The 15,813-nt window shown below is 37.5% G+C and overlaps 1 protein-coding gene across 2 annotated transcripts in view; it reads left to right on the top strand.

The window, feature by feature from the left end:
* AIDA (axin interactor, dorsalization associated) overlaps positions 1–15,813 on the top strand; it is a 38,610-nt gene that overhangs the window by 4,572 nt on the left and 18,225 nt on the right. For both annotated transcript variants that reach the window (XM_040985724.1, XM_040985725.1), the window contains exons 2-4: positions 4,649–4,718; positions 13,676–13,729; positions 14,482–14,536. In XM_040985724.1, coding sequence (XP_040841658.1) covers positions 4,649–4,718; positions 13,676–13,729; positions 14,482–14,536 — 179 coding nt within the window. The remainder of the gene's footprint in view (positions 1–4,648; positions 4,719–13,675; positions 13,730–14,481; positions 14,537–15,813) is intronic.

Genomic DNA, 15,813 nt, shown 5'->3' with positions numbered 1-15,813 from the left:
ATAGATCAGGTTCCTGTCTCAGAAAAGGGGCGAGAGTGCCTTTAAGAGTGTGCACAGTGCCTACTGCTTCCCTGAGGCTGCCTTCAGCAACATTTAGTTTTATCATGAGATCAGGTTAGACAGGATTGTCAGTTCCAGCACTCTTACAGTTTTATCCTTGCCTCTGGTTGTTAGCTGCTATTCTCTTCCTCCTCTGATTAAATATGTGGCTTATTGGAAAGAGCCACTTTGTGCCTAAAATAGCAGGCACCCACAAACATCCCTAGCAACTTCTCCCTTGGGTCACCCTCTCCTGACTTCTGGGACAGGGGCTTTTACGCTTCAATAAATCTCACTTTGTTCACCATTCTTGTCTTCCAAATGAGACACTGATTAAATGATGGAACTTGAATTTTAATTGTTACTGTAATACAATATGTGAGACAGGCAAATTTAGAAAGAAAAAGGTATTTAGTGTACAGCTCAACTAGGATTGAAGGTCCTAGTCCCTGCAATAACACAGCTCTAGGGAGGCTTCCTCATGTCATGGTGGACCGCTATACCGTAAGGAAGAGGAAGCCAGAGTGAAATTCAGGGTTCATGCTCAGGCTTTCATAACAACTTACTGTTGGAGGGCTCAGATATCTTAGCTCCCAGGAGTGAGCACCACCTTAACCTCTTTTGAGGGCTGTGACCTCTGGATCTCCCACCGAGCCTCACTTCCAAGTAATTCTGCACCATTACCTGATACGCTGTAATACCAAAGACCAGGCCTCCAACACAGATCCTTCACGAGCACATCCAAACCATAGCAGAACCACAGCTTTCAATAATACTGCCCAGAACATTCGCATGCAAGTCTTTGTGTGGACATGTAGTTTCCTTTCTCTTGGGTAGGTGCTAGGAGTTTGGCCATATGGTACATCTGTGTGTAACATTTTAAAGAAGCTGCTTAATGATTGAACTCATGCCATTTACAGCTCCACACTGCCAGCAGTTGTTGTCATTTTGGTTATAACTGTTCTAATAAGTCCATTTTGTACCCTCACTATGGTTTTAATTTACATTTCTGATGACTAATGTCGTTAAACATTTTTTTCATATGCTTATATTGCCTCTGTAAGTCTTGTTTGTAAAGTGTCTATTTAAATCTTTTGCACTTTTTAAATTGTTGTCTTTTACTTAGTGAGTTGTAAGTGTTCTTTATATATTCTGGATATAAGCCTTTTGTTTATTTCTTTATATGATCTGCAAATATTTCTAGTTCCTAATTTTTAAAAACAGGATTCTCTTAAATTCAACCCTGCCTAGATTGACTTCTATTATCAATAAGTTATGTAGAGAATTGTTCAAATGTGAAATTTGTGCCACCCTATGGCTTCCCTGAGTTCAGGCCTGTAGAATTGGTGTTACTGAGGTCACACAGGCCTTGATTTCCTGAAGAGTTCACCTTGTCAGTGAAAGGCCAGCAAGAGTTGGAAAAGAAACCATGTACACAAGGACAGTGGCTGCGTTTGGTTCTGTTAGTGGCTTCTGTGTAGAACCATAAAAGGTTAACACCACTGGGAGTGACATTTTAGGAAAAACATCCAGTGGAGTTTCTTTGGGAGAAAACAAAGAAATGGATGAAAGACTGATGAAACTCTCCTGGCAAATGCTGGTGTGTGTGTGTCTGTGTGTGTGAGAGAGAGGCGGGAGGAAGAGAGAGAGGGAATATGAACTTCCTGCATTATGATAAGAGGATGTAAACTTTTCATAGATTGGATATAGGCCATTAAGAACAAAGAATTTCATGCCTGATCTTTACAGATAATGATTGCACAGTTTGTTTTTATTGAAGCGAATATCACATAAAATTCAACATTTTAAATGTATAATTGAGCAGTTCTTTTGTATTTTCACAATGTTGTTTAACCATCATTAATTTTATGTAAATCAATTTTAATTTTTAAACATTTCCATCACTCCCCAAAGAAACTCCATGCTTGATGTCAGTCACTCTCACTTTACCCACCCAAGGGGTGCAGGGTCTGAGGTTTTTGGCCATTCTCTGCTGCTGTTCACAGGCCGCAATCAAGGAGCTGGATGGGAAGTGAAGCGTCCAGGACAAGAATTGGTGCCCTGACGCCTGGAAGTGGAGGACAGCAAGTCAAGCCATCGCATTGGATCCTCGCCTTCTCTCTTTATAGCCACTAATGTGGTTTTCAGTTCTCAGCTTACTTATGTTGGACATTTCATAAAAATGGAATTATGTGTGCTCTTTAGTATAATATTGTGGTTCATCCATACTGTAGGATATTGTCAGTATTGCCTTTATTTTAATGATAAAATAAAACTTCATTGAATGGATATGGATTTGGCTTCTCCATTTATCACATGACGGACTTGTTTTTACTTTTTGGCTGTTATTAATAATGCTGCTGTAAACACTTGTGTACAAATGGTTTTGTTTTGTTGTTTTCTTGAATTTGAAATTGCTGGATCACATGATAATCCTGAGTTTAACTTTTTTGAAGAATTCCCAAATTGTTTTGCGTAATAGTCGACATCATTTTAAATCCCACCAGCAATGTATGAGGGTCCTAATTTTTTCCAAACTATCATCTTCAACACTTTATTATGCCTTTAATACGTTTTTCTTTATTGACTAATTGTCCTGGGAAGGGTGAATTCAAGCTCTTGTTTCCCAACTTAAGAATCAGACAACAAAACACAGATAAAGGTTAGCAGAAGAATATAATTATTATCAAAGAGAGAAAGCAGAGTGTACTCTCAAAGGAAGTGTGGGCACACACAATAATGAACTCTGCCCCCAAAAATTTGGGGTCATCTCGTTCATTGATTTGGAGGCAGAAGGGGTAGGTCTTTGCATAGGATTTTCTAGGATATAGCAGAGATTTCCAGAAACTTGGTGACTGCCTGTTTTCTGGGTGTGTGTGTAAGTGGAAGTAGGAATGTCAGCGATGGCAATCCTACTGTGATGATATTGTAGGTCATCATAAGGTTTACGATAAGCTACCATGTAGGATATTTTCAACTGGTGCTTTGCCACAGTGAAGGTAATGGTTACTGGTTTGGGGGAGAGTTTTAGAGACAGCCATGGTGGCGGAGAGGGGGCTGATGACACATTTCCTTCAGCTCTTTCTGACGCTGCCTTCTTAGTGAAGTATAATGATATTGAGCATGTTTTCATGGGCTTGCGGACCGTGTGTGTCTTTGGAGGAGTGCCTTTTCAGATCTCTTTCTAATATTTAGTTGTAAGAATCAGTCTCCCTCTCCCCCTCCTTTTTTTTTTTTTTTTGTCTCAGTAATGACATTTGATCCTCGCTGTTGAGCCTAAAGAGTAATGAAATACACCATCCTTGAAAACTCCTCCAAGGCCTGACTGCTGTTTTTAAGTATGACAGTAATTGAGTAAACAGTATTTCTAGTTTATGACTGGTGAAACATTTTCTTTGTTTTCCATAAATGTTTTAAAAGTAGATTGTGACTGGCTTATTTGACAAAACATAATAAATAAATGTCGTGTTTTCCTTGATTTTTAAAGTAATTTTTTCTTTTTAATGTTTTTATTATTTCTAAAGATTTATTTATTTTCATTGGGAAGGCAAAAAGATCTTCCATCTGTTGGTTCACTTCCCAGATGGCTGCAGAGGCTGGAGCTGAGCCAGTCTGAAGCCAGGAACCAGGTGCCTTATGCCTCTTCCGGATGTGTATAGGTGCAGGGTCCCAAATAACTTGGGTATCCTCTACTGTTTTCCCAGGCCACAAGCAGGGAGCTGGATGGGAAGTGGAGCAGCTGAGACACGACCCGGGATGCTGGTGCTTGGAAGTGGAAGATTAGCCAGTTGATCCATTGCACTGCCCCTTTTGATTTATGATAACTGATGCACCCAGTACCAAAAAAATACAGATGACCAAAACTGAAATTTTGAGATTTGATTATTGTTTATAACCTTTGTCTATGCCTCTGAGGAACAGTTTACCTTCTTACTACCTCTTGAATTCTGTATTGGGAGAGGGTTAAACTTATGATTTTATAAAAAAAAATTTGAAAGTATGTCATTGTGAAAATTAAAAATAATAAGGGAGGATGGGATGGAGAAAGGGAGGCTAGGGTGGCAAATATTGTACCCTTAAAATGTATGTATGTATGAAGTATATGAAATTCTCTTTTACAAATAAAAAATTAAAGTATACTGAAGAAAAACAAAAAGTAGATAATGATAGAATATTATTTCTTTGTCATTGCCGTAATGTTGACTTGGATTATTCTTTTTGGCAAACCAATGATGGTCTGATAGAGTATCTTTGATTGATGTTATTGTGGCTCACGTGGAATCTGGCAACTAGTTACTGGTTTGTTACAGAAGAAATCCATGCATGCTAAAGAAAGTTGGATTAGATTCTCTGAGATTCTTTCCAGCTGTAGGATTCTGTTTTTACTGCCTACAGCTGAAGTTTGTTCCAGTGAAATGGTATGGAAAATATCTTGTTTTCATTATCATTGTATAAAGATCTTCATTGTAAAGGTAATATAGATTTATACTTTGAAAACAGAACATAAATTTGTACTTCACTGTTTTTGAAAAGCTATAAATTGTTTTACCTTGTTGCAGTTGACAGTTTGCTTTTCTGCAATGATTCTAAAAATGTTTTCTTCTTACAGATTAGCAAGACATCTACAAAAAGAAGCGCAAGCCCAACACAATAATTCCGAATTCACAGAAGAGCAAAAGGTATCATAAAATAATCTCTGCAAAGGTCAGATTCCAAATGAAACCGGTTTTGTCAAACCTTTTAAGCAAAAAACTAACCAAAACTGTTACATTTAAAAGAATAATACTATGTGTGGCCTAATACTACACCGTCATTTAGAGACAATGTGTGATTTCTGTCCTCAGCCGTTTAGGCTTCAGTTAACTTTGGTGGAGACCATCTGTGCTTTTGTTGAGGAGGGGAAACTCAGACTAGAGTTTGTCTAGAGCCACTTGGGAAAAATAAAACGATTCAGAGTAAATGCATTCCATTTCAATATTTAACTCTTTAATAACTTGTCAACTACCTCCTCTCAGAATACATATACCCAAATACCAAATAAAACCAACACTGAAAAAATTAGTTCAAGAATTTGACATGAAAATTCTGTTGGTTCTGGGTGCAGTAGCCTAGTGGCTAAAGTCCTTGCCTTGCATGCACCGGGATTTCCATATTGGTGCTAGTTCATATCCCAGCTGCTCTACTTCCTTCCCAGCTCCCTGTCTGTGTCCTGGGAAAGCAGTCAAGCATGGGTCAAAGCCTTGGGACCCTGTACCTGTGTGAGAGACACGGAGGAGGCTCCTGGCTTCAGATCAGATTTACGGAGAGAAAGAGAGGAGGTCTTCCATCCACTGGTTCACTCCTCAAGTGGCTGCAATGACTGTAGCTGAGGCCATCCAGAGCCAGGAGCCAGGAGCTTCTTCTGTGTCTCCTCTGTGGGTGCCTTCCTCTGATACTTTCTCAGACCACATGCAGGGAAGTGGAGCAGCTGGGATATGAGCCAGTGCTCATAAGATCTGGCACATGCAAGGTAAGGACTTTAGCCACTAGGCTACTACCCTAGGCTAAAAAATAAATAAATCTTAAAAATATTTTTTTGTCAACAAGTAACATAAAATTGTAGAATCTTTCAATGATCCCTCTTCTACTTGAATTTACAAAGTTTTTGTATAAGTGGAACTGGTTTGATGGGTTATCAGGCTAATCCTCCACCTGCGGCTTTAGCATCCCTTTATGGCACGAGTTTATTTTTATTCTGTTAGTTATTTGAAGATTTATTTATTTTACGTGGAAAGTCAAATTTACAGAGAGAAGGAGAGACAGAGAGAAAGATCTGCTTCCAGTGATCCACTCCCCAGGTGGAAGACAAGTGTTGTATCAGGACATGAACCAACAATGGGCACTAATTTAAGCCCTGTCTGCTCCACTTCCCTTCCAGCTCCCTGTTCATGGTTGGGATAGCAGCAAAGAACTGCCCAAGGCCTTGGGTATCTGCATCCATGTGGGAGACATGAGAAAAGCCCATGGCTTTCAGCTTTGGATCAACCTAGCTGCTGCTGTTGGGACCATTTGGGGGGTGAACCCCCAGATGGAAGATCTCTTCTTTCTTTTAGAAAAGATTTTTTAAACAAATTTTTTTGTCAAGTTGAGCTTTTAAACTGGTTATGAAAACTGGAATACTTTAAAGAATACTAAAAGAGTGAGAAGAAATGGGAGGAAACAGTTACCACCCTAGTTGAGAGTATTTTGTCTTAAGTCAACTTTTGATCTTGTACATAATGAAAAAAAATGTATCTATCTCTCTCATCTCTTCAAAAAAAAAAAAAGGTAGTATGAAAACTGTGATGACCTAATTTACTCCTGTTTTTCCTCTTCCCACACACAGGGGAGTGGGAAGAGTTTTTACATACTTTTATAATAAGTGGGAGCAAATCTGCATCAATCTGTAGGTCTCTATCTGACCCTTGTGTGTAGGAGTTTGAAAAGAAAAATTCCCCTGGATGAGGGTTAGCCATATTTCTTGCACAAGTTAATGTATTTGCATCTTAAAAATGTTTAAGATCTACATTATCTAGTGTCCTTTTATTTTACTGCCCAGACATCATAATGCTATAATTTAGAAGGGTAGGGCACTTTTTTCTTTTTCCTAAATAATTGCTAGCATCCACAGTAGAATTATACCACCTACGGTTTTAGCTCTGGAAACTAATTAGCACAGAGGAAATGACTGCTTAAGGAAAGAAATGAGGCCTGGTTAGTACTTGGTTGGGAGAAATGAAAATTCTGCATACCTCTGAAAGATTTGGGACTTAGCACACCTTTATTTTTATAAACAGAAATTCAGATCATCTGAATAACTAACAAGTATGTTGTGAATATGGAAATATAATGAAAACTTAGAGAATTGGAAAAATTCTTAACAGCCCCATATTTTTTTCCAACATCAGATTCTTGCAATATAGGAATATTGGGTTTTTTAATTCGCTTGTTTCTAATAGCAAAATAAACATTAAGAAAAGGATTATCCCCAAGTTAGATTTTCAACAAGAAGAACCTTCAGTGAAACACTTGATTCCTCTCATCAGCAGAGGTGCTATCACATTTAAAGTGTCGGATTCCTTGGGAATATAGAAAACCTAATTGTGCTTCTCCCTTGGAAATGCCATAGAAAGTCCACAACTGCTAACATTCAAAAATGTAGTGCAAAGGCGAACAGCTCCAGTAAGCGCTCTAAAGAAAATCTTGCTCTAACTTATTAAAATAGTATATGGTATAAAGTATCAGTTTAAAGCTTTTGACTAATTCAAGCAAAGGACTATGAAGGGATTGTAAATAACGACTTGTCCATTGACCGACCATCATCTTGTACAAACACTTATCTATTTCTTGAACGTGTAACATGGGATAATTCATTGACTTATTTTAGTATTTTGTGTGCCTTAGATTTCTGTTTTAAATCATCCTTTTTTGAGCCTGAGGTTTCCTATGCATATAAGTATTTAGAATAAGTGAGTATAGCTTCAGCTGCTCCAATTAGATATTTTCTAGTATTAGATTATCAGGAATATACCCTTGTGTAGACGTTAGACCTTTGCTCCCACTAGAAATCATTTCCTCACCAGATTTAATGGATATTTTTCATCCATTCTTCATGACTGTACTTCATTGAATTTGAATTCTCACTTATGACACAGTAAGTTAAAAGAATTAACATCCTAATTTATTCCTTTGCCAACGTATTTCAATAAGATAATAAATGACCTTCAAAACAAACCATGAGAAATTTTGCTTCCAGTTTTCAGTCCGTTTCTAAATCTGATAGTTAACCACTAATGTTGGTTTATGGGACTGTTAGGACTTATGAAGCTAGTTGCAAATTATTACAGCAAGAACCTGAAAATATTCAATTTCAACTAAGATATTTCCATTGTATTGTTGTAATTAACATCATGAATGGACTGTCTCAACTGATGTCCCTACCGTGGGAACTATATTACTGCCTTGTTTGACTATTTCCTAACTTTAACAGTTCACTTTCCCGGCCTCTAAAAGGCTTATGCTTTATTCAGTGTTCTTCAGCATTGTGACTGTTTACTGACTACACTGCTGTTTTTCATAGATATCAAGAATAAACTGGTTTGAAATGCCACAACTTAAGAGTTGTGTATCCTCTCTTGGCCCTGGCCTTCATGCGTGAGATGAGGGATTAGAGAACCCTAAAGGATCCTAAAAGGTACCCCAAGTCTTCCATCTACTTCCTTTCAAGTATTCTGCATTACTTCCTCTCCTGGAGACTTTCCGAGGTGGTTATTTATAATACCCAACAGAAGGCATTTGTGAGTAGAGGGAGAACTTGTACCTGCCTGTCAATTCCTTGGGTTTGGAGAAGGATCCCAAAATTTCTATGTTTTATTATGAATATGAGGCAAATTGCATATATTTAAAATTTTTCATTAAAAAATATTAGTGAAGAATTAACAATGGAGCCAAAATATCTCATACTAATATAGAAGCCTTAGTTGAATGTCATAAGAAAAAAATTGTCAAAGGTTGGAAGTTACCATAGGATGTAAGACCATGTCTTCTAGAAGTGTACTGGGGAATATTTCTATTGAAAAGTTAATAAATATTTGAACAAAGATGGTTTGTGATTCTTACAAGCTTTTAATATACTAAACTGTATGCTGAATATTTTAAATATTTTATATATGCAGCCCTTTTTTTTTTTTTTAATTTAATTTTGACAATCCTTACAAATTTAATTGGGGTAAAAAAGGGTCAAGGTCTAAAGGGGGATATAGAGGAACGATGCCCCACCCAATCTCCCGCCCACCCAAGTCCGAGGAGGGGGTGCGTTCGAGATTCTCGATCACGTGGTTCAATTAGTTCACTATCCATGGGTCGTTGCCAGTTCGCCCACCCCATATGATTGTGGTCATTGAAGGATGTTCGTTTGTCTTGACACCGTCCCGTCTAGGGTCTCCATTTGCCACTCTCTGCTGCCCACAGATGGCTGAGGTTGTTGCTTGATTTGTTGTCTTTCCCCTGGTTAGGACCTCCCGCACGTCGGTGTCTGAAATGGGAAGCTCTCGAAGAATTTTGAGGTATTCCCAGTCCATATTCCTGCATGTTAATAGTGCATAGGGTCTTTCACAGTCCACTGCCCGGACAGCTGGGGGCTGCAGTTGCTGGGCCGGTTCTGTTCCACCGTGTCTTTTACGTCAGTCTGTTCCACCTGACGCGTTTGTCCTGCATGGAAACTAGATAGGGAGTTGCAGCCCGTCGGGCGGCCACAGTAGCTCAACAGGCCCACTCCTACCCTGGCTTGCAGGATATATGGCATACTTATAGCCAGTCTGTCCCCGAGGGGTACCCTTCTGTTTTTTTTGCTTTACAATAAGCCCAACAACCTCACAACTGGTTGTAGCTACTCAATGGGAATGGTCAGCCTAGCGGTATCACCAATTGGTCCCCACGAAGGTGCACAGGCGCTGTGTCCCTGCCTGGTCTAGTCTACCCCCCACCCAGCTCCCGCTCCTCAGTGTAACTTGCTGTTCAGCTAGGGAGCCTCCCCTTTTTCTCCTGTCAGCTCTTATGCAGCCCTTTTTAAAGGTCATTTGCTTTTGGAGGTCTACTTGCCCCCTTTATAGAAGATTTGATTGGGTCTAATGTTCTGAAAACATTATGAGAAATGTTGATCTGAGCTGTTAGTTCTGCAAAATTAAATGAATGACAGACTTGGAACCTGTCTTGAAGAAGACAGTTATTTTCTTCAACAGAGGAAGATGGAGAATGTTCCTTATCCTGAGCACAGTTATTTATACTTCCTAGTTTGAATTGTATTCTATATGCTCTTGTTATTTTCAAGGCTTTTTGTGGACATGGCAAATTTTAGAATTTTAACAACCATGCTGTAGTTTGTAGGACTTTGAAAGAAGCCTTTAAAAGGTACCAGCCATATTTCCAAAGCCTTCTCTGTTACCATCTAGCTCACAGTGAGTTCTCAGAAGATGTGTGTGAGGAGTAAATGCTTTATGGATTTTAGGTTACTGATGTTTATTAACATATGGTCATTTTAAGACACATCATGAGTTTTGAAAAAATGTTTTTACTATATGTATTTAAATCTAAGTAACCCTAAAATATAACTTTAAAGCAGTTATTAATTTCTTTAAACTTTAGTAATTGCTGATGATACCGAAACTTTGTATGCATTTTTCTAGTCTTAATCATCTCAAAAGTCTCTGGTTTAGAATAAGAAAGTTTATGCTTCTTTCTTGACCCTCCCTCATGATTAGTTCACTTAACTTTCGTTTCAGTTCTCAAATAGTTTTGTTATTATAACAACTGGGGTTAGTAGCCACCTGATTGTTACCAAAGGCTTTCATGCCACTCCTGTGGTGTAGTTGACTTTCTCATGTACATTTTTGAATAGAGCAGAACATCCTTTCTCATGATGCTTAAAAAGGTTTCCCTGTTTTGAGTAACATTTCGTGGTAATGAGAATTTCAGAACTTTCTGTCTTTTGCTCCTTATATAATTGTAGTGCATTTTAGCAAAATTGATTTTCCTCTTTAGTTGTCTATTTTTTAAGCTATCTTTTCCTTTAAGTCATCTTTTAAAATGTCAGTTTTCTTAACAATGACAAAGTAAAATAGCCAGTATTCTGAAACAGCATTTTCTATTTCTGTACTATATTAAGTTATAATCAGTTAATCTGAATGAAGTGGTCTTGGGTCTTTATAAACAAACATTTGCTTTTACTATTTAGTCTTAATGTATGTGTCAGTACATACACTCATGGGAACTCTTACACTTTATAGTCATTTTTCTAAACCATATATTTATTTTAAAAATGAAATAACTATAGTAGCAAGTTCTAGGTTTTGACATCAATAAATTCTATATTTTTAAAAAATCTAATATCACAATTGAAATGCTAGTGTTCCACTTTTATTTTAATACTGAGGTTGGGTGTGGCTCCTTAAAATAGTTATGAATAATGCCTGCTGGTCTTTTGCCATAGTTCAGCAGATCACTTTATAAAAAGTCTTTTTTTTTTTTTTTGCTTCTGTTGAAGTTGAAGAATTGTTGAAAATGATTGAAGCATTTTATCTTAAATTTTGAAAGCATAAAATCAAATGGATTTTATAGTAAAAATGGAAAAAAGCTAATATCTTAATGTATTAATTTTTTTAGAATACTTTTAAAAGGCACAGAAAGTGAGAACTAACAAGATAAGAGACAGACAGAGATCCTTTATGCACTGTTTCACTTGCCTACTGTCTGCAACAGCCAGAGCTGGGCCAAGCTGAAAGCAGGAGCTAGGAGCTAGGAGTTCAACTCCTGGCTTACCTCACAGGTAGTGGGGACTAATGCCTTTGCGCAGTTACCTGCTGCCTCTCGGGGTGCACATTAGCAAGAAGCTGACGTAAGGACAGAGCCTGGACTTGAACAAAAGCACTCTGGTTTGGGATTAGGCATCTCAGTCTGAACACTACACCAAATACCCACATCCTAATTAATATTTTTACAATATTTGGTCATTGACATAACTCATTTTACAGAGAGAAAATATATTCTACAAGTGGAATTAAAGGAATATAAAAAGTTACAGCTGGCTGTTATTATAAGTGTGCTGCTTGTATATCTTGCTGTCGTTGATGTCTAGTTACAAGTACTTAGCCTTTTTGTGCATCAGTTTTCATGCCTATAAAATGATCATATTTAGCTCATAGAATTAGAGTGAGCATTAAATAAATGCTCGCCAGTCAGGAGAGCACATTCGAATGCTCAGTAATTGTTAGCCATTAGTAGTATTATTGCTATTACATTTACAGTTATTATTTGCTAGTTTCATCAGTGTTGAGTGGTATAGTTTGAACAATTTTGGAGATGACAGTTTTTTTTATAGACAAGACTGGCTGATTTCTGTACACAACACCAGCCCCCAAAATGTCATTTTCTTTTTGAATATTTCATCATGTAGGCACCACAAACAATGTATGTAATTATTGCACTTCTGGTCTGGATTTATTTCTAATAAAATATAAATATCCCTTTCAGGAGGACTGGAAAGTCTTGAAGGGCATAATTGATCTGCCTCAATCCCATAGTTGTTTGTTGTGTGTATCTCCTCGTTCCTGCCCGGTCATTCATGTTGTTTTGAATACTTTTTACCTGGACAGTTGCAATAACTTGATTGGTTTTGCTTTCAGCCTTTTTTAATTTCAACCTATGTTTAGTTTTACTATAGCTGTCTTCTTAAAGGACAAATCTGAAAGTGTCTTTTAGTTCCGTGGCTGGTTCGTGAAAGCCCATTTTACGGAGACCCATACCTCAGTCCCCTTTAAAACTTATCTCCTTTTGAATTCAGTTTGGGACATCAGACAAGTGAGCCATGATAATTTTTTCTTTTAAGATTTATTTATTTTATTGGGAAGGCAGATGCACAGAGAGGAGGAGAGACGGAGAAAAAGATCTTCCATCCACTGATTTACTCCCCAAGAGGCCACATTGGCTGAAACTGTTGATCTGAAGCCAGGATCCAGGAACCTCCTCCAGGTCTCCCACATGGGTGCAGGGTCCCAAAGCTTTGGGCCACCCTCGACTGCTTTCCCGGGCCACAAGCAGGGAGCTGGATGGAGAAGTGCAGCTGCCAGGATTAAAACTGGAGCCCATATGGGATCCCGGCATTTTCAAAGCAAGGACCTTAACCACTGCGCTATCGCGCCAGGTCTGAGCCATAACAATTTTCTAAACTCCTTAATTTTAGAAATTCAATGACTGGGGTTGTTGAGGTATAACTTCCAATACAAGATCTTGTTCTGTAGCGTATGGATTGAGTTTTCTTGTGTTCAACTGATTCTGTCTTATCTCACATAATACAACACAAGCTGATTACAGGCAAGGACTATGCCCTAATATTTATCTGCTATTTTAATCACTTTTTAGATTTATGTATTTTTACTGGAAAGTCAGATTTCCAGAGAGAAGAATATTTAGAGAGAAAGATCCTCCATCCACTGTTTCACTCCCCAGGTGGCCTCAACGGCTGAAGCCGAGCCCATCCATAGCCAGAAGCCAGGCAGGAGCTTCTTCTGGGTCTCCCACACAGACACAGGGCCCCAAGGCTTTGGGCCATCTGCAACTGCTTTCCCAAGCCATAAGCAGGGAGTTGAATGGGAGCAGCCAGGACACTAACCAGCTCCCATACGGGATCCCAGCACATGCAAGGCGAGGACTTTAGCCACTAGGCTACCGTGCAGTCCCTTTATTATATTTTATAGCTCATTATGTTATATAAAATAAGCCTGGCCATAAAATTTATAACTGTTCATTACATATATTGATTTTGCTTTGCATTGCCTATCTCATTTAGCAAGTAAGAAGAAAAGCTATAAAATAAAGCCATCACTAATGTAAACTTGATTTAGAATTTGTTGTATAGCCTGCTCGGTCAGGAGAGGAAATATATGCACCTTCCCCTTTATTGCAGCTCTGGGCTTCCCTCCCATTTCTTTCTCTAGACACTGCAAGATGCTAGAAAGAAATCAACTTATTGGAAAGAGTTGTAGCTCTCTTGTCAATAAATATTAACTTGATTTTAACAACTAAAAGTGATAAGAATTTGGGCATTTATTTATTTTTCCTACAGAAAACCATAGGCAAAATTGCAACATGCTTGGAATTGCGAAGTGCAGCTTTACAGGTAAGTGGTTTTCTCCTTTCCAGTACAAGAGAAGTAAATTATTCAGAACTACCTGGTGAAGCATTGGACATTCATGCCAAAACTAGTACTGTCTCAGAGGGATTTATTATGTCACTTCTTATATTATATAGTCACATATTACTAATATTGAATGATTTAATTTGTATTGTGAATTGTGAAGATGAAAGCAACCACTTTGCGACTTTTCATTTTTGGCCTTAGAAGCAGGAAATAGACTTTTTTTTTAAGATTTTTTTTTATTATATTTCTGATAATCTTTACATAGTTAATTAGGGTAAAAAGGTTCAAGAGCTACAGGAAAATGGGTAAAACTATTATTTCCACATTGTTTCCTTCAGGTATCTGAGGTAAAGGGGGATGTTAAGGGAGAAGCCCCACCGTTTCCCACCCACCCCAGGTCCCGGATGTGGGGCATGCTCCGAGGGTCTTGCTCAAATGGTTTTGATAGGTCAGCAGTTCTGAATTGCTGCCAGTCTCACCACTCCAAGCATGATGAGGTCATTGAAGAATCCACTGATTGACATAGTCCATCACAGAGTCTTCGTTTGCCCAGCTACCAACACATAGCTGAGGGTGGTTGATTGACTTGTTCTGTCCTCTGTCTTTTCATGGTTAGGGTTCTGAGTCCAGCAGTTCGATAAGAAATAGATTCTTTTTGACCAGTTCTTATAGCTTAAGAGACATAGACAGCAGTGAAATAAAAATGGTTAATGTGCAAATTTTAACTTTAGTCCACACAGTCCCAAGAAGAATTTAAACTGGAGGATCTGAAGAAGCTAGAACCAAGTGAGTTTTATTTTATATTTTTAGTGCTATTCATTTAAAAAGCAGCTTATTATAGGTATTTAGCAAAGATGATGATTTATTTCTGCTAAGGTCCATTCCTTTGTAATCTTTTGGGTGTTTTTAAGATGCCTGTGTGTTTACAGTAATTGTTTGATTTTCATCTCTTATTATATATAATATATGCTTATATATTATGTTACATATAACATGCTTATATATTGTATATAATAAAATATGTATATATTTTGTATATAATATAGAGATTTGTATATAATATAAATATATATTTATATGACAGAGATATAGAATATATATTGTATTACTATATCATGTATTATTATGTATATATGTTCTATATAATATAATTTTGTATAATATAATTTGTATATAATGTTATATATTATATCATAGTTTTTCTCATATTATATATATATTAGATTTTACTTGGACTAAACATATATTAGCCTTTATTTTGTCTTAATCACTTTAATGATACTCTAATTACTCAGACATTTACATGGATATAGTACAAGATATAAATGTGTAGTCATTGATACTCATTTACTCTACATACCAATAGAATCTAAAGTACAGCTCTTGGAACTGTACTACGAAATATTTCTTGTCTCCATTTTCCTTTCCAAACAATTCCTTCAAATATCTTGTTGGTTAGGATGCTGCCAAATAAAGGGTTTTTTGTTTTGTTTTGTTTTTTTGTTTTTGCTGGTTCAAATAAATGTTTTCTTAGGAGAAATGTTTGCAGTATGGACAAAGGCACAGAGTTGAATCTAAAATTGAATGTAAGTCAATATTCTCTTCATTGAGACAAGTTCACACACCTTAACATTTTCATGTTAGTAGAGAAAAGTATCCTTTATCTACCTTTTACCTTTTATGTCTACATAAGTCGTAAAGTCATACCACTTTGGAACAGAGAAGCAAGCTAAGTACTCAACTTCTTTCATTTTATCATTGAAGAAGGAGATACAGTGATTTGCCCTGTTTCACTTTGACTGTTAGTAGCTGAACAGGAGGGCCTAAACCTCAGGATATTGGTCAGTCCAGCTCTGTTCACACCAGGACAGTCCTTTGGATGTTTCTGTCCTCTGGGTAAGAGACTAAAGATCACATTTGTCCCCTGTAGATGGGAGAGAATGTATGTAAGTTCCGTAAGCTACTAATTTCTAATTCTTGTATAGCCAGACTGATAGACATGATTGAGGTAGTCAGAATGGCGCTGTAGGTCCAGGATACGAAAGGAGTTCTCAGTCTGCACT

The sequence above is a fragment of the Ochotona curzoniae genome, unplaced genomic scaffold (genome assembly GCF_017591425.1).
Source record: "Ochotona curzoniae isolate NIBS_2020 unplaced genomic scaffold, NIBS_Ocur_1.0 contig_430, whole genome shotgun sequence".
In the NCBI taxonomy this organism is placed as follows: Eukaryota; Metazoa; Chordata; class Mammalia; order Lagomorpha; family Ochotonidae; genus Ochotona; species Ochotona curzoniae.
The sequence above is the reverse complement of the archived record's forward strand: the minus strand, read 5'-3'. Positions and strand labels throughout refer to the sequence as shown.